Genomic DNA, 19519 nt, shown 5'->3' with positions numbered 1-19519 from the left:
GAATTAAACCCATCACCATAATAAAGAAAGGAGATCCTTGTTATTAAGGAATATGTATTTCATCTCTTTGTGGGTTCTTTTTTAATTAAATGGAAATGAACAAAAAAACGATTACTATTAGGTTGACCATAACTACTTCATTTCCTGATTGTACCTTTTTGCCCAAGAGCAAGTTGTCAGATTATTTTAAATGTGATCTTAACCATTTGGTCTTTTTGGGTACAAATCACCCTGACCACCTTGCATAGCAAATCTTTAAAAGTCGATAGGTTGCTTCCCATCATCCCTTTTGATTCTGTCCTATGATGAAAACTCTTTATGGGCCTTTCCTACCTACCGTCTTGTCCCTGCTCACCCAAAGTTGACCCATGGAGACAGCAGTCTCACCAGCACCATCTCAGATCAGTGGTTAACCTCTCCTCACCCTGCCAGCCTCGTAACCCAAATTATTCTCCAGGACCTACCTCCTTGGACCAGAAGTAGCTGAAGTTCTTAGTAGGTCTCCATGCTCTGCAGTCTGGAGGGCTCGGGTCTCTCTGTGCCTTCCTTTTTGACCCCTAGAGACCTCCTGGTCGCCCCACATAAGCGTGGCAGGGGGACTTGTCTCCATCCCCCACCTCTTTGTCGCTCCTTGATGGCTTATTTCTGATTTTCTGGCCCTTGCCTCTGTGACAAATCCAGAATGTTGTGTCCATGCTGTCTGGATCCTCAGTGCATGAGCTTTGCCACCATCTCCCCATGAGAGGATCTCCTTTAAGACTCTTGGGAACCCGCTGATTTGCTTGAAACAAACCTCACCCATAATGTTTCAGCATCTTGGATATTTCCTGAGACCCTCAGTGGCGTCATTTACATACTTGTCTTTGCCTGTGACCCATGTCCTCTGCCCGTATGTCACCCTGGAGGTTCTGGTACCACACCCCAGGGCTCAGATGTCACCCAGCAAGTAGTGAATGGACTGTTAGTATTCGGTGTGGTAGGAGGACTTGGAGCCCTCTGTTACAAACACTTATTGGCGAAGGAATTGAAGGGATTTGTCGTCCTGGCAGGTGGAATCCACCTTCATGCATTGATCAAGCATGAGTGCCATGTGGCAGGGGCAAAAATTTGACTAAAGCCGAGTCAATCCCTATTTGGGCGGAGCCCCATGACTAGTAGGAAGGAAGAAGACATGGAAATCGACAATGTGATGTGTGCAATCAGAGACAGGAACTCTTTTTTATAAAATTTTATTTTAGGGCTTCCCTGGTGGCGCAGTGGTTGAGAATCCGCCTGCCGATGCAGGGGATACGGGTTCGTGCCCCGGTCCGGGAAGATCCCACATGCCGCGGAGCGGCTGGGCCCGTGAGCCATGGCCGCTGAGCCTGCGCGTCCGGAGCCTGTGCCCCGCAACGGGAGAGGCCACAACAGTGAGAGGCCCGCGTACCACCAAAAAAAAAAAAAAATTTTATTTTATTGAAGTATAGTTGATTTACAATGTTGTGTTAATTTCTGCTGTACAGCAAAGTGATTCAGTTATATATATTCTTTTTCATATTCTTTTCCATTATGGTTTATCACAGGATAGCGAATGTAGTTCCCTGTGCTATATAATAGGACCCTATTGTTTATCCATCCTATATATACTAGTTTGCCTCTGCTAATCCTAAACTCCCAATATTTCCCTCCCCCGACCCCTTTGGCAACCGCAAGTCTGTTCTGAAAGAGACAGGAACTCTTAACCCATTTGAAGTGTGTAAGAGTTTCCCAGCAGGGGTGGTGGGTGAGGTTGGATGGGGAAGGTATTCCAGGCAGAGGGAGAGGCACAGAATTATGAGAGAGCATGGAGTATTGGGAAAACATCAGACTAGAGCAGAAGGTATACAAAGAAAGAGGGGGGAAGGAGACTGAGCTGTTGGGTGAGGGCATATCTGAGTGTTCGCTGAACTGCTCACCACATCTGAGAATCTTATAGTTGGACAGGGGACCTCCGATCATCAGGTCTTCCTTCCTTGGTTTGATTCCAGCCTCCCTTATCTCACCAAAACTTATCCACTGAGCCCCACTCCCTCAAGCCTTTGCACTAGAGCTGTGAACAGGGCTTTGGAGGACCAAGCATGGGGTCATCCAGGCCCTGTGGATGTCCAGCAGCAGGTATGGATGGCAGCCAGGAATTTAGGTACCACTCAGGCCTACCAGAGGCAGCCACATCCTCATCCTCCCAGGTGGCTGAGAGCTTGTCAGTGCTCCCTTACAACGCTGTATGCACTCTCATCTTCTGCAGGCAAAATCCTCTTCCGACGGAGCCATATTCGGGACGTGGCTGTCAAACGCCTGATACCAATCGATGAATACTGTAAGGTAAGCCTGAGAAATGCCAACACTTCCCTGTGTCTCGTGTCTTCCCCATAGGTAATTTTGGGGTTTTTTTGTTTGTTTGTTTTGTTTTTCTTTTCCTTTTCTGACTACAGGATGCCCATTTGTGAAAGATCTGTACAGATGAAAAAAATGTAGAGAAATTAGAAAAACCAATCACCCATGATCCTTCAACTCAGAGGCAACAATTATGAAGGTTTTTACATATTTCCTTTCTCTCTGTGTGCATTTCTTTATGGTGTTGAGATCATCCCATCTGTGTTATTTTTGTTGCTCTTTCTCTTTTCTCTCATATTAGAAGAATTTCCCCATGCTATTAAAAAAATCTTGAACCTGCTTTTAATGGTTGCATAGTATTCCATTGTCATGAATGTTCTAGAAGTTATTCGGCCAACCCCTGTTGGACAGTGCAGCTGGCTTCCAATCCCTTAAATGTTCTCAACCACAAGGGACCTGCCTACCTTTTGGTTATGTTTTGTTTGATTTGAGGCTGAGGTTAAGAAAGAAGCATATTTTTCTTTTGTTTAGCTTCCCTCATCTTTAGTATTTATTCCTCTAACTTAAAATCACTAGCAGTTTGATTGGAGAAGGGTAGGAATAGAAAAAATGCCTTAAAAATGGAGCAGTGAATGCTTTCTCCCCCTAAAATCAGGAGCAAAAGCAAAGTATATTTGCTCTCTCCATCTCTGATCTACATTTTACTGGAGATTCTAGCTGGTGTAAGCAGGCAAGAAAAAAGAATAAAAGGCATACAGATTAGAAAGGAAGAAGTAAGACTGCCTTGATTCACAGATGACATGATTCTACTGTAGAAAACCATAAGGAATCCACAAAAAAACCTGCTAGGACTTATAAATGAGCTTAGTGAGATTACAGGATTCAAGACAAATATTAAAAAATCAATTGTATTTCTATCTACTGGTAGGGAACAACCCAAAAATGAAATTAAGAAAATAATTCCACTCACAATAGCATCAAAAAGAATAAAATAATTAGGATTAAATTTAATAAAAGAAGTACAAGGTTTATACACTGAAACTACAGAACATGGTTGAGGGACGTTAAAGAAACTCTAAATGAATGGAGAGACATTCCATATTCATGGATTAGGAGACTCAATAGTGTTAAATTGGCAATTCTCCCCCACTTAACACAGAGTCAATGCAATCTCTGCCAAAATCTTAGCAGGCTTTTTTGTAGAAATGAACGAGCTGATCCTAAAGTGTATGAGGAAGTGCAAAGGGCTCAGAATAGCCAAAACAATTTTGAAAAAAGAAGAACAAAATTGTACTACCCATTTTCCAAACTTCTTATGAAGCTACAGTAATCAAGACTAGTACTGGCGTAGCACTTCCCTGGTGGTGCAGTGGTTTAGAATCCACCTGCCAATGCAGGGGACATGGGTTAGATCCCTGGTCGGGAAGATCCCACATGCCGTGGAACAACTAAACGCATGCACCACAACTACTGAGCCTGCACTCTAGAGCCTGTGAGCCACAACTACTGAGCCCACGTGCCACAACTACTGAAGCCTGCGCACCTAGAGCCCATGCTCCGCGGAAGAGAAGCCACCGCAATGAGAAGCCTGTGCACCGCAGCAAAGAGTAGACCCCCTCACTGCAACTAGAGAAAGCCCGTGCACAGCAATGAAGACCCAACACAGCCAAAAATAAATAAGTAAATAATTTATTTATTTATTGGGGGGAGAAAGAAAAGACTGTGGTACTGGTGTAAGAATAGGCAGATGGACAACTGGAAGAGAACTTGAGAGTCTAGAAGTAAACTCTTCAGATTTATACTCAATTGATTTTCAGCAAAGATACCAAGAAATTCAATGGGAAAGGGTAGTCTTTTTAACAAATGATGGGATCGTGGGATATCCATATGCAAAAAAATAAAAAATAAATTTTAAAAATTGGACCCTGACCTCACACCATGCATAAAAAATCAGCTCAACTCAAAAATGGATCATAGACCTAAATATAAAAGCTAAAACTATAAAACTTCTGGAAGAAAACATAAAAGGGAATATTCATGACCTTGGTTTAGGCAAAGAGTTCTTAGCTATAACAGCAAAAGAGAAAAATTGATATGTTCGACTTCATTAAGCTTACACATTTCTGTGCTTCAAAAGATATCATGAAGAAAATGAAAAGATACACCACAGATTAGGAGAAAATAGTTGTAAGTCATATATCTGAGAAAGGACTTGTGTTGAGACTATATAAACAACTCTTACAACTCAAAAATAAAAAGACAACCCAGTTTAAAAATAGACAAAAGATTGAATAGAAACTTCGCCCATGAAGACGTACAGTGCTTAATAAGCACATAAAAAGTTGTTCAACATCATTAATCATCAGGGCAATGAAAAATAAAACCGTGATGAGATGCCTACACAGCCTCCACAATGGCTGTAATCAACAAGACACACAAGAGGTGAGGATGTGAGAGAAAGTGGAGCTCTTCATTCTGCTGGAGACATATGATGGAAACCACTTTGGAAAACAGTTTGGCAGTTTCTTCAAAAGTGAAATTTATCATACGATTACTCTCAGGTACATACTCACAGGAAGTGAAAACTGTCCACACAAAGAATTGGATGCAGTTGTTTATAGCAGCATTAATTTGTAATAGCCCCAAATTGGAAGCAATCCATATGTCTTTCATCTGGAGAGTAGATAAAGAAAATGTGGAATAGGCATACAATAGAATATTGTTCGACAGTGAAATACTGATTAATGCTGCAAGATGAATGAATCTCAAAAACATGATGCTACGCAAAAGAAGCCAGATACAAAAGGCTATATATTGTATGATTCCATTTACATGAAATGTGCAGAAAAGGCAGATTTAGAGAAAGCAGGTCAGTGGTTTCCTGGGCCTTGGGGCAGTGGAAATGGAGATTGACTGCAAATGAGGTTGGGGACATTTTTGAGGCGATGGAAAAGTTCTAAAACTAGAATGTGGTGATGGTTGCCCAACTCTATAATTGGAATTTGAATCATTGAATTGTGTACTTAAAATGGGTGAATTTTATGGTGCATGAATTATACTTCAATAAGTCTGTAGAAAAATTTTGAAGGGGGAAAGTGTGGGGATAGACACCCCTCTCTTGGCAGGAGATGTCATGGTAGGGCAGAAGATCACTCCTGACTGAGCATCTTTTTTTTTTTTTTTTTTTTTTTGCGGTACGCGGGCCTCTCACTGTCTTGGCCCCTCCCATTGCGGAGCACAGGCTCCGGATGCGCAGGCGCAGCGGCCATGGCTCACGGGCCCAGGCGCTCCGCGGCACGTGGGATCCCGGACCGGGGCACGAACCCGCGTCCCCTGCATCGGCAGGCGGGCTCTCAACCACTGCGCCACCAGGGAAGCCCCTGACTGAGCATCTTCTCTTTACCAGACATGACCACGTTTCCTCCCTCCAATAACATGGAGGACGTGTTCTTTTTCCCTTTATGTTGATGAGGAAATGGGGGCCCTACAAAGTTGCTCACAATAACAGTATTCGAGACTTTGAGAGATGAACCCAGCCCTTTGAGGACTTGGCACTCGCATACCACTTATGGCCTCTCTAAGAAAGTACAAATTCAAGAGGCCAGAATAGTTAAGCATGTGTCTCATAGAAGCAGTTAGACTCAGAATCTTCTCTCTCCTAAGGATACCTGTAAAAAAGGGATGGTGATGAGGGCCAGGGCTCGTCACTCAGTCACAAAGACACCACTGCTGCCTCCCAGATCTCAGAAGAAAGTTCTTTGTCCTTTTCCAAACCTCTAGAGCCTAAAATTCCTTTGTCCAGGCCCTGCTGGCAAGAACTTTGAACCCTTGGGGCCACCTTAGCCAGCTGGCAAGTTCCACCTGGTACCTTCCCAGAAACCTCAGCCCAAATGTGCTCTCCTGCTTCTTCCCCAGCCCACCCAACTTCTCTCCAGTCACACCTTCCTCTCACCTAGGGCTTCCCAAACCCCTGGACATTTGATTTGGCAAAGGAAATATAAAATCTTGGAGGAATAAGGGATAGCAGCAGCTGCCTACATCTGGCTATGCTTGGAATGGTCCAGAGATCATGAATTGACCTGGATTAACCACAGAGAAGAAACTGCTTATGTTACCTTATATTACATGAGCTGCATGGAAGTTACCACCCCTGCTATTAATGCATCATAAGAAGCAGAGCAGTTATTTGGGGTGGCCAGATTTCCTGGGCTTAGCTTCAAGGAAACTGCCCTCCTGGACAGAGATGAAACCATCCCTTTTGTTACAAGGCCTGTGAAGTCTTTTAGAGACTGCATAGACCTTTATGTAACATTTGGTCTCTGTTATTGACATTGTTGTGAGCTGACTTACTGATCTATCACTGTCAGCCTTATCTTGGTTAAAATTGGTAGTTTCCAATAAAGATAGAGGAAGGCTGTAGATGTCCCCAAACCTAGCTACCAGCTAGGAAGAAACTTTCTGCTCTACCAGACCTATCATAAAGTTACTGTATTTAACATATCATGGTGTTGGCACAAGGATAGACAACTATTGGAACAAAATAGAGATCCCAGGGCTTCCCTGGTGGCGCAGTGGTTGAGAGTCCGCCTGCCGATGCAGGGGATACGGGTTCGTGCCCTGGTCTGGGAAGATCCCACATGCCGCGGAGCGGCTGGGCCCGTGAGCCATGGCCGCTGAGCCTGTGCGTCCGGAGCCTGTGCTCTGCAGCAGGAGAGGCCACGACAGTGAGAGGCCCGCGTACCACAAAAAAAAAAAAAATAGAGATCCCAGAAACAGACCTGTGTGTATTTGGACACTTTGATACTAACAAAAGCAGCTTTGTAGATCATTGAGGAAAAGTAGGATTCCTCAGTAAATGGGTATCCATATTGGAAAAAACAAAAAAGATAACTACCTCCTGCCTTGCACACACATGGAATCATTTCCAAGTACATTGAAGACCTAAATGTAAGAGGTAATTATAAAAGGTTTTAGAAGATAAAAATAGGAAAATATCTTCATAATCTCTAGATATAGAGGGATTTCTAAAGACACAAAAAGTACCAAGCATAAAAAGATTGATTGGGCTTCCCTGGTGGCGCAGTGGTTGAGAGTCCGCCTGCCGATGCAGGGGACACGGGTTCGTGCCCCGGTCCGGGAAGATCCCACAGGCCACAGAGCGGCTGGGCCCGTGAGCCATGGCCACTGAGCCTGTGCGTTCGGAGCCTGTGCTCCGCAACGGGAGAGACCACAACAGCGAGAGGCCCGCGTACCACAAAAAAAAAAAAAAAAAAAAAGATTGATTTATTTGACTACAGTAAATTTAAGGACTTCTGTTCATCAAAAGACACAATGAAAACAAGACTCAGCCAAATCCTGCCACACATACAAGCATTTGTTATCAAGCAGCTCCCTAAACAGACTCTCAAGTTGTTCTGTAAACTCAGTGAAATACCAGCTGTCTTGTCTGACACGCTTTGCATGACAGTTTCCTTAAGACAGATGCAGTGGTATCCTAGTGTTAGGATCAGCTAATCCTAACCATGGTCTGACAGTAAAATCTTCAAGAAGAGGTAGAACACAGAGGATTCAGAATCCTAGAACCAGGGTACCATGAAGAAGGATGTATAATGCTGGGCTTGCCATGTTCTGTTCATGCAAGGGCCACCCCTCATTTCACCAGTGAAGAAAATTATTTCTAACGACTGTTATGCTAGTAAATAGAGGCTATAGTGTTGGTCAGAGGTGAAGATAGCCGAAGCCCCAAAGTAGCCTTTTCTGAAATGAGAACTTGTGATTAGAGTCTCCTACTTGCTGAAGTGTTCATTCCTGATGAGGGTACTTCAGATATTAACTCACCATTATTAGAGTGTAGGTTAAATCTAACACACACACACACACACGTACACACACGTACACACCTATGAACGTGTGAGTGTGTATGTCCGTGCTGTAGTATTATTTTTTTATTTTTATTTTTTATTTTATTGAAGTATAGTTGATTTACAATGTTGTATTAATTTCTGCTGTACAGCAAAGTGACTCAGTTTTATATATATATATTTTTTCATATTCTTTTCCATTATGGTTTATCATAGGATATTGCATATAGTTCCCTGTGCTATACAGTAGGACCTTGTTGTTTATCCATACTATATATAATAGCTTGCATCTGCTAATCCCAAACTCCCAATACTTCCCTCCCCCACCCCCTCTACTATGCTGTAGTATTGGGTTGACCAAAAAGTTCATTTGGGTTTTTCCATAACATCTTATGAAAAACCCAAACAAACATTTTGGCCAACCCTAATGTTTTAAAGTAAACTCTATAGGCAGTATAACAGTAGTGTTTACCAGACTCCAGTCCCTTGAGACCTCCCCTGAAGATTTTTACCATATTCTACTACCTATATTATTATTAATATTTTTCTCTATATTAATTCACTTTTTTACCTGCTTTAAAAATATATATTTTAGAGAAAATTTTATATCATAACCATAATGTAAAACTGGTATCACATACCCTAAAAGTAAAAATAAAAACAGTGATGCAACAGCAACAAAAACAGATTTTAAATCTAGCCAGCTTCTGTTGCTTACTACCACAGGAAGCTCTGCAGAGCCTGGTCACGCTCACAGGAAGCAAGTTGAGGAAGTTCTTTCTTCTAGGAATTTTATAGTTTCAGGTCTTATGTTTAAGGCTTTAATCCATTTTGAATTGATTTTTGTGTATGGTATAAGACAAGGGCCCAATTTCATTCTTTTGCATATGGATATCCAGTTTTCTGAGCACCATTTGTTGAAGAAGCTGTCCTCTCCCTGCCATGTATTCTTGGCACCTTTGTTGAGGATCAGTTAACCATATGCATAGACTTATTTCAGGGCTCTTGGCAATGATCTCATGGATATGACACAAAAATCATAGGAACAAAAACAAAAATAAAGAAGTGGGAATACATCAAACTAAAAAGCTTCTGCACAGCAAAATAGATAATCTATAGAGTAAAAACGCAAACTACAAAATGGGAGCAAATATTTGCAAATCATGTATCTGATAAGGGGTTAATCCCCAAAATATCAACATGTAGGGAACTTATATATCTCAATAGCAAAAAGAGCTAATAACCCAATTTTTAAATGGGCCAAAGGCTCGAATAGACATTTCTCCAGAGAAGATACACAAATGACCAACAGGTATATGAAAAGTTGCTCAGTGTCACTAATCATCAGGGAAATGCAAATCAAAACCACAATATGATATCACCTCACATCTGTCAGGATGGCTAGTATCAAAAACAATAACATAAAGTAAGTCAGAAAGAGAAAAACAAATACTGTATGCTAACACATATATATGGAATCTAAAAAAAAGTGGTTCTGATGGACCTAGGGGCAGGACAGGAATAAAGACACAGACGTAGATACTGGACCTGAGGACATGGAGAGGGGGAAGGGTAAGCTGGGATGAAGTGAGAGCATGGCATGGACATATATACATTCCCAAATGTAAAACAGATAGCTAGAGGGAAGCAGCCGCATAGCACAGGGAGATCAGCTTGGTGCTCTGTGACCACCTAGAGGGGTGGGAGGGAGACGCAAGAGAGAGGAGATATGGGGATATATGTATATGTATAACTGATTCACTTTGTTATAAAGCACAGGGAGATCAGCTCGATGCTTTGTGACCACCTAGAGGGGTGGGAAAGGGAGGGTGGGAGGGAGACGCAAGAGGGAAGAGATATGGGGATATATGTATCCCCATATCTGATTCACTTTGTTATACAGCAGAAACTAATACAATGTTGTAAAGCAATTATACTCCAATAAAGATGTAAAAAAAAAAACAAGACAAGTGTTGGTGAGGATATAGAGAAACTGGAAGTCTTGCACACTGTTTGTGGGAATGCAAAATGCAGCCACTATGAAAAACAGTATGCAGGTTCCTCAAAAAATTAAAAATAGGGGCTTCCCTGGTGGCACAGTGGTTGAGAATCTGCTTGCCTATGCGGGGGACACGGGTTCGTGCCCCGGTCCGGGAGGACCCTGCGTGCTGCGGGGCGGCTGGGCCCGTGAGCCATGGCCGCTGAGCCTGCACGTCCGGAGCCTGTGCTCCGCAACAGGAGAGGCCACTACAGTGAGAGGCGCGCATACCACAAAAAAAAAAAAAAAATTAAAAATAGAACTACATATAGTCAAGCAATCCTATTTCTGGATATTTGTCCAAAGGAATTGAAATCAGGATTTGGAAGAGATATTAGCACTCCCATGTTCATTGCAGCACTATTTACAATAGCCAAGATGTAGAATCAACCTAAATGTGGCCTGTACATACAATAGCATACCATTCAGCCTTTAAAAAGAAGAAATTCGGCAATATGCAACAACATGGATAAACCTTAAGGTTTATTATGCTAAGTGAAATAAGCCAGTCACAGAAAGATCAAATACTATATGATTCCACTTACATGAGTTATCTAAAATAGTCAAATTCATAGAATCAGAGAGTGAAATGGTGGTTGCCAGGGGCTGGCGGGGGTGGGGTGGGGAAATGAGGAGTTACTAATCGACAGGCATGAAGTTTCAGTCAAGCAAGAAGGAATCAGCTCTAGAGGTCTGCTGTACAATAGCCAACAGTACTGTGCTATGCACTTAATATTTTGTTGAAGACACAAACTCTCTCTCTAGCTGAGGTGTTGTGATTGAACTGAATCACCTTGCTGACTCTAAAATCGTCCCTGGAAGCAGCACACTATTTTTAAAATATATATATTTATTTGTTTATTATTTATTTATCTATCTACTTACTTATTTATTTATTTATTTATGGCTGTGCTGGGTCTTCGTTGTTGCGCGTGGGCTTTCTCTAGTTGCAGCGAGCAGGGGCTACTTTGTTGCAGTGCACCGGCTTCTCACTGCAGTGGCTTCTCTTGTTGCAGAGCACAGGCTCTGGGTGCGCAGACTCAGCAGTTGTGGCTTGCGGGCTCTAGGGTGCAGGCTCAGTAGTTGTGGCACACAGGCTTAGTTGCTCCGTGGCATTTGGGATCTTCCCAGACCAGGGCTCGAACCCGTGTCCCCTGCATCAGCAGGCAGATTCTTAACCACTGCGCCACCAGGGAAGCCCCGCAGCACACTTTTGTACTTGGTACAGTCCAGAGAGCCAGAGGGTTAACTGAATGTTTATCAAGCAGCTAGTATATGATGGAAACCTTACAGCCACTTGCTCACTTGTTCTGTAGCACAACCCTCTAGGATGGGTGTCAGTTATTTCCATTTTACAGATGAGAAGACTGAGGCTCAGAGGTGATAGGACATGGCTAGAGCCAGAAACAGGAGCTGGATCTGTCTGACCTTTCATTATTACACAGGCAAGCAGGACTTGCCCTCCTCACCTCTCCTCTTGCCCCTGCATCGAGCAGCCACATCTGTTAAAAGGGCCAGGATTCCATGTGGAACAGAACGAGAGTTTTCTTGGAACTACGGTTCTTTGTCATACTGACCAAACACGAGACAATTCTGGGGTATTTCAGAAGCAGAACTATTGCTGTGCCCCAGGTCATGTTTTTGCTGTTAGCCTGTTGTTCCTAAATGAAAGGGGCAAATATCAAAGTGTTCGGTGCTGCCTTTTATGAGTAACTTGGCTTTGTATTATGCTTTGGGGGTTTGGTTTGGCTTTTACCTCCTAGGAGTTGCTCAAAACCTAAAGAGAACTTGGCACTGTCGGGAGGTTTCCATGGGCCTTGTTGTCCCTTCCGCACTGTCCATTCGGGGTGTCTGCCCATTTCAGCAGAGAGGCCCCCTGTAGGCAGAAACCATGGGCACCTCAGGGCTTACCCAGAGCCACGTGGCCATGGCCAGGCCTCTTCCTCACATCATTTATCCAGCAGATACTTTCAACCAGGCATCAGGGTCCTCCCAGCACTGTCAAGGCATGTGGGAAGGTGCAGGAGGAAATCCTCTGGATCTGGGGTAGAGGAGCTGGAGTCGCTGGGGGGCCTCAAGTCCTAGTCACTTCCCCAGAACCTCTGTTTCACCATCTCTAAAGTGGGCCAGCCCTTTCAGGGTGACATGACATGATGCAGACGAACACATTTTGGGAGCCATCAAGTGCTGAGCCAACATAAGGGAATGTTGTGTTTGCAGTCTGGGGGGAGCCGCAAGATTTCTGCCCTCAAAGCAGCCAGGACACACCACAGTCCAGCGTATAATCAGTCCCTTCATTATGTGGTTCCAACTGCAAGAGCTGCAGGATTTCAGAGGAAAGAGCGACCCACAGGGAGCCCCAAGACAGCAGGAAAATGAATACTCGCTGCTCCAAACCAGAAAGAGAAGGGGGTCAGATATGGGAAGTGGGAAGTATCCACTCTCTGCCTCTGGCCTGGAAAAGGCTGGTCCCTGGGGATTTGCTACAGAGCAGGAGATACTTCAAGGCTAATAAAAAAAAAAAAATCAATGAGCCACAAATACCAGGCCCTTAGGTCAGCATCCTTCATGCTGTCTTTATCCAGCATAGAAAATAGACAGTGACCAGGGAAGGCACCCTACTAAAACATGTCCACTTACCTTACAGATTTCCCCACTTTAGTTTTGGGCCAGGTCATACATCAGGAGAGGGGAAGTGGCTTAAAGTCAGAGCCTGACTCAAAGGTCATGTCAGGTCAGCAACCCAAGTGACTACCAAGGGGTGAATGAATAAACAAAATGTGTTGTATACATGGGATGGAATGCTATTCGGCCTTGAAAAGGAAAGACATTCTAACCCATGCTACAATGTGGATGAACCTTGAGGACATAATGCTAAGTGAATCAGCCAGTCACTTAGAGGATAAATACTGTATGATTGCACTTATATGAGGTACCTGGAGTAAGCAAATTCATACACACAGAAAGTGGAATGGTAGTTGCCAAGGGGCTGGGGAGGGGGAGTGGAAAGTTGTTGTTTGATGGGTACAGGGTTTCAGTCTTACAAGATGAAAAGAGTTCTTGGATGGATGGGTAGTGGTGATGGTTCCACAACAGTGTGAATGTACTAATGCCACTGAATTGTACACTTAAAAATGGTGAAGACCAGGGGCTTCCCTGGTGGCTCAGTGGTTAAGAATCCGCCTGTCAATGCAGGGAACACCGGTTCAAGCCCTGGTCTGGGAAGATCCCACATGCCACGAAGCAACTAAGCCCGTGCACCACAACTACTGAGCCTGAACTCTAGAGGCCATGAACCACAACTACTGAAGCCCGTGTGCCTAGAGCCCATGCTTCACAACAAGAGAAGCCACCACAATGAGAAGCCTGTGCACCGCAACAAAGAGTAGCCCCCGCTCACCGCAACTAGAGAAAGCCCGTGCACAGCAATGAAGACCCAACGCAGCCAAAAATAAATAAATAAATATTGTTTTAAAAAGTTGAAGACGGTAATGATGTATGTGTATTTTACCACAATAAAATTTGTGGTAAAATGTAATTTAAAAATTTAAACTTTTCAAAAATTGGAAAAATAGATCATACAGGTCAAAATACCTCTGAAAGCGTTGTAGAAGGTACCACATTGGAGACCCCCATCTATCTTTCCATTAGTCAATCATAACCCAATGGCAGGGTTGGAAATCACTTTGTGAGGGGGTAGCTTTTAGAGGCTTCTTCTACAGAAGATACAAGATATGTCTTTTCCGCTCCAGACTCAACACTCAGCATGGCAAGAAGACATATGAGAGGCACCAGGGAACTGAGACCTATCTGCGGAGAGAGCAGGGTCCCGCCTCACTCCACAGCACGCCTGTGTTGTTTAAATTCATGCCTCTGCACTGGCCATCTCCCTGCACAGGAGTTTATAATAGAGTGTGTGCACGAAACATCCCTACTGCATTCAGATTTGCATCCTCAGAACCTGTGCCAGAGGGGGGCTTACGTAAACATTTGTTAAACTAAGCTCTTTATTCATTTTGGAGCCATGTTTTTGTTTCAAATCCTTTCATAATGGGACGTACCCTATAATTCTGTCCTGTTTCCACAGAAATCGGTGCAGTGCTGGGCATAAAGAAAATGTCTATTGAATCACTGAATGAATACCTGTTAGTAGAGAAACCAGCATAATAAATGCCTGGGCCCACTTCGTGCCCCTCACCACCTCCTGATCCAGCCCATTGGCAGGAACAGAGGAGGCTCCTGTAACTGATGAGCCGAGGGGGCAGATTAACATGGACTTGGGCATTGAGACGTCCCGGGTGTTTCAACCTTTTGTTAATCTGGGAACTTCTAACTTCTACCCAAATCATAAAATAGTCCCTTCACTTTAACACTTCAGATCCATGAGTTGGGACATGCAGACATGTGGGAAATAACCTAAATGTTCACCAGTAAGCAGCTAGTTGAATAAAACATGAGGTATCTGTCTAATAGACACCCAGTATCCAGTAGAGATGGTGATGAAGAAGAATAATGACATGGCATGAAGTTCACAATTTTTATTTTTATTTTTATTGAAGTGTAGTTGATTTACAATGTTATATTAGTTTCTGGCGTACAGCAAAGTGATTCAGTTATACATATATATATTATTTTTCATATTCTTTACCATTATGGTTTATTACAAGATATTGAATATAGTTCCCTGTGCTGTACAGTAGGACCTTGTTCACAATTTATTGCTTTGTCTAAATATGTACATATTATTTGTCCAAATATGCCTGTAATATATATGTGTGTATATATACTGTGTGTGTGTGTGTGTGGCAACGGTGGCCAGTGGTGGCAACATCACCAGGGAACTTGCTAGAAATGCACATTCTCAGGACCCACGCCAGACCTACTGAATCTGAAACTCTGGGATTAGGGCCTAGACCCCCAGGTGATCCTGATGCCTGCCCGAGTCTGAGGACTCCTGACTTAACAGCATTCCTGACACCCCTTCCCTTCCTTTGGGCTCACCTGTGTGTCTCTTCTCCAGGCCCTGATCCAGCTTCCCCCCTACATCTCTCAATGTGATGAGGTGCTGCAGTTCTTTGAAACAAGACCTGAGGACCTGAATCCCCCCAAAGAGTAAGTTGGTTTGTGGATCTCCTTAGAGCATACTCTCACAGCCCTTCTTCCTGCTGGGCCGGCCAGCCCCAGGAGGAATGGGAGGAAAGCTAAGTAAAAATTAAACTAGATTACATCAGTGGAGCCGCTGCCAGGCCTCACTTCGTGTAGCCTTTGTAGTGACTGCAGGTAGCCATAGCTGAGTTTTACAGGTGAAGGAAGCTGGCTGGGTGTACTGCTGAATTCCCTAATGTCCTGCGTTTACCCACCATACCTGAACAGGGGAGACGGTGAGCCCTCGAGGCAGAGACTGTGTGCCTTGTCCTCAAAGGTAGATGTGCCCAGGAGTATCAGGGATGTGAGTGAGTGACTGACTGAGACCTGCTCAAGGTTCCATCGCTAGTGAATGACGGGGCCAGGGTTTGATCTCACTTCTCCCTGCAGCGGACAGGCTGCACTTCCAGATGCCAGGCAGTGCACCTCCCCAGCCCCCCAGTGCACATCGCACAGAATCTCAATACCACCTGCCTGCTGGCCTTTACACACCAAGAGTTGATGGCACCAACAGCCGTGCCAGCATGAAACACTGACTGATGCGTGATGCTTTTTTAAAAGCCCTTTTTGGGGAAAGGCATCATATACGTCTGCAGAAAGAAGGGATCTGTCTAATGGAGAAATCGCAGTGGGGGAGGAGGACACAGACCACAGGTGCTGGGCTGTCCTGAGTCACAGGAGCAAGAGCTGGCAGGGTTAGGGGTCCATTGGGGCCCCGTCGGGAAGGGCCGAGAAGTGCCAGCCACGCGCTGTTATGGGAGAAGTGTGAACTGCTCCTCTTAGTTCTGAGTGTAACTCACTGCCCAGGACAGCAGTAATGACCCAGGCTTACATCGGTTCAACGTTCACATGCTAAGTCCTTTATGTAGGGCAAGCTAGAAAAACTCATGTTGCTTTCTAGAAGTGAATCTGGTGAACTCAAAAAGCTTACTTTTTAAATAGACCTGTAAGGAGAAAGCAGCAAAGAGTTTTAACACATGAAATCAGGCCATTTATATATATACACGCAGCTACACGCAGAATCAAGTTCGGAGATCACAGGGTGAGCTGATCGCTCAGGACTAATGGTTTAACTACCACACAGATGAAACTTTCTACAGTCAACATATTGCAATAAATACCATTGCCTGTGACAAGCACAGAGTAAGTGAATACAGCTTCTCAGAGCCAGCACACAGAAGCATGGGAATGATATTCCATAAGGGACCACAGTAAATCTTTTGAATCAAAACATCACAAGGGAACGAACGGCTTGCCAACACGTGAATTTTTTTTTTGAAAAGGTACAGAATAAGTGTAAATCTGCTGATGGGCCTGCAGCCCATCCTGGCTAATATTTCTGTTCTTGGTGTCTTTAGCATTTGTGCCTGGTAAACAGTCCCCAGCTTTTATGGACATAACAAGACATGGTGAAATATTCTCAAGGGACCTTTGTCTACAGTGCCCCCAGGCAGTCAGGGTTAAACTGCTAACTCAGGCTGGTAGCCCCTGGCTTTGATTCTAATTTCTAGGTGAAGTGAATCAAAGAATGTGGAGCTTAACGTATTCAGTTTCTACTTCATTCCATCACAAAACTGCCAGATAGGAGCTATCGTTCCCATTTTACAGATGAGGAAGTTGAGGTTCAGAATAAGGAAAGAGACTTGCCCAGGGTCACACAGGTTGGAATAGGCGAGGTGGATCTTCCCCAGGTCTGCCTGAGTCTTCACGTAAGCTCTGTGTGTGCGCCTCCCACAGAAGGGACAACTGGGCTTAAAAGACAGAATCTGGGTGAGTCTGGGTTTGCAGTGGGTACATCCAGGTTCAAATCTGGCCTCTACCACTCATGGGCTGTGTAGCCTTGGGCCTCGATTTCACTCCTTGTGAAACGGGAATAGCAGTGAGCCTTACAATTACAGTGATGATGGAATAGCTGCCACAAGTAAAAATTCCAGGAACCTACCAAGTGCTCCAAAAGTGGTGGCCCGTGGTATTTTTCGCTCTCTGGATACCCAACTGTAGCTGTTTTTACTCCCAGAGTTGTTCAAGACATCCAGTTGATGGGCTTTCACAAGGAAGGTTGCTTGGCCACTTTTAAGCCGAGTGGTTCTGGGCAGGCTGCTCCTTACCCCTGCACCTGTCTCCTGTCTGGTGGGAGGGGTCTGACAGCACCTCCCTCACAGCTTTGCTTGGGAATTCAATGACAAGATGTGGAGAGAAACACTTGGCCAGCGCTCCACCAACCTGACTCAGTGCCCACAGGCAGGGAAGGAGGAACACCGGCCCCCAAGGGGCAGATCTGACCTGGGTGTGGGTTCCTTGGGCCACAGGGTCAGTGACATCTAGATTTTCTTCTACCTCATCTCAACCTCCCAGAGATCTTAACTTTGGGGAGGATCGTGGACCATTTGGAGAATCCAATAAAAGCTTTCTTCCTTCTCCCGAGAAGAATGCCCCCTGTTTCAGGAGGTCCTCAATTGTGCCAAATCCCATTCAGAGACTTGAGGTTAGGAACCGCCGGGGCTTCCCTGGTGGCGCAGTGGTTGAGAATCTGCCTGCCAATGCAGGGGACACGGGTTCATGCCCTGGTCTGGGAAGATCCCACAAGCCGCGGAGCGGCTGGGCCCGTGAGCCATGGCCACTGAGCCTGTGCGTCCAGATCCTGTGCTCCTCAACAGGAGAGGCCCGCGTACCACAAAAAAAAAAAAAAAAAAAACCGCCGCCCAGTCAACCCTTCTAAATGTTAACGCTCAGATGTCTTTGGCCTCCTGCCTGGCGAGGGTGGTGAGTGGGTCCCCAGCTCCGAGCAGGCATCAGCCCAACTTATCGACAGAGATGGGAGAGAGAGCCAGGCTTGAGAAGAGTCCAGGCACCTTCGTGCAGGAAGGAAGGACACTGGGGAACATAGGGCGGGAGCCAGCCCTCTAGAGGAGCCAGCATGTCGGGGAGGCTGTTTGGGGCCTTTGTCATGCTCTCTGGTGGCCACAGCCCGACATTCCCCACTTGCTGGCTGGCTTGGGCTTGTAGAAGGAACATAGGACTGGGAGTTCTAGACCCAGCGCTGTTCCCGGTCCAGAGCACCAGCATTGTTTATCCATTCAGGAAATAGGTATCAAGGACCTGCTGAATGCCAGGCCCATGGGCTGGGCACGGGGGGACAAAGAGATGACATGGCAGATGTAGTCTGTGCCCACAGGGAGCTTCCAGTCTGCTGGCCAGGCAGCCAGCTGTTCCACCCAGGCAGAGCAATCCCCTCCCCTCCCCTTCTGCCTTGCTTACTTCATCTGTGAAATGAGACCACGTCACCTGCTCCACCCACGTTATGGGGTTATTGGGAGACTGAAATGAAATAATGGTGGGAAAATTAGGACATGCTCAGCAACTAGTTTTCTGGAGTTTGGGGGCTGAAATCGTGGTGAGCCCCCCTGGGTATTATGCTTGATAATTCAAAAGATAGACCTGTTCCCCAGTTTCCTGGAGTTAGAGTTTTGTTCTTATACTTTAAGGTAAATCCATTTCCTCACTTCTTCAATGGGAATAATAGTACAGTCATCCCTCATTATTGGCAGGGGGATTGGTTCCAGGACCCCCCATGGATACCTAAATCTACGGATGCTCAAGTCCCTTACATAAAATGGCATAGTGTTTGCATATAACCTACGCACATCCTCCCATATACTTTAAATCATCTCTACATTACTTATAATACCTGATACAATATAAATGCTCTATAAATAGTTGCCAGGCACACAGCAAATTTAAGTTGTGTTTTTTTGGAACTTTCTGGAATTTTTTTCCCTGAACATTTTCAATCCGAAGTTGGTTGAATCCATGGATGTGGGACCCACAGTCACTGTGAGGCTTGAATCTATGTGTGTGAAGTGCTGAGCACAGTGCCTGGCACATAGTAGGTACACAGTTTTCACATCTCCTTGGCTGCCAGGGCCAAGATGCTTGGGCTCTGCGATCTTTTATGAGATGGTAAGAGAGAAGCTAATTGGTCTGTTTGATTGTTGTATATCATTGGAAGAAGTGGGTACCATGTGGAGATGCTTGTTCTCATATGGGAGGACCAGAATCTTTCGTCTCAGGCCTTCCAGATGGCTCTCCCTTCCCCCACATCTCTGGGCGAAAACCAGAAAAG

General features: G+C 44.8%; 1 protein-coding gene across 3 annotated transcripts in view; it reads left to right on the top strand.

Annotated features, from left to right (window-relative positions):
• Positions 1–19519, top strand: part of SH3PXD2B (SH3 and PX domains 2B) — a 112296-nt gene that overhangs the window by 49262 nt on the left and 43515 nt on the right. For 2 of the 3 annotated variants that reach the window (XM_067032319.1, XM_059063482.2), the window contains exons 4-5: positions 2264–2340; positions 15272–15363. In XM_067032319.1, coding sequence (XP_066888420.1) covers positions 2264–2340; positions 15272–15363 — 169 coding nt within the window. Of the gene's footprint in view, positions 1–2263; positions 2341–2450; positions 2552–15271; positions 15364–19519 lie in introns of those variants that run through there. The other variant, XM_067032318.1, reaches the window with a different exon arrangement.

Source organism: Kogia breviceps, chromosome 4 (genome assembly GCF_026419965.1).
Source record: "Kogia breviceps isolate mKogBre1 chromosome 4, mKogBre1 haplotype 1, whole genome shotgun sequence".
Taxonomy (NCBI): Eukaryota; Metazoa; Chordata; class Mammalia; order Artiodactyla; family Physeteridae; genus Kogia; species Kogia breviceps.
This window is presented reverse-complemented; position numbering and strand designations above follow the sequence as displayed.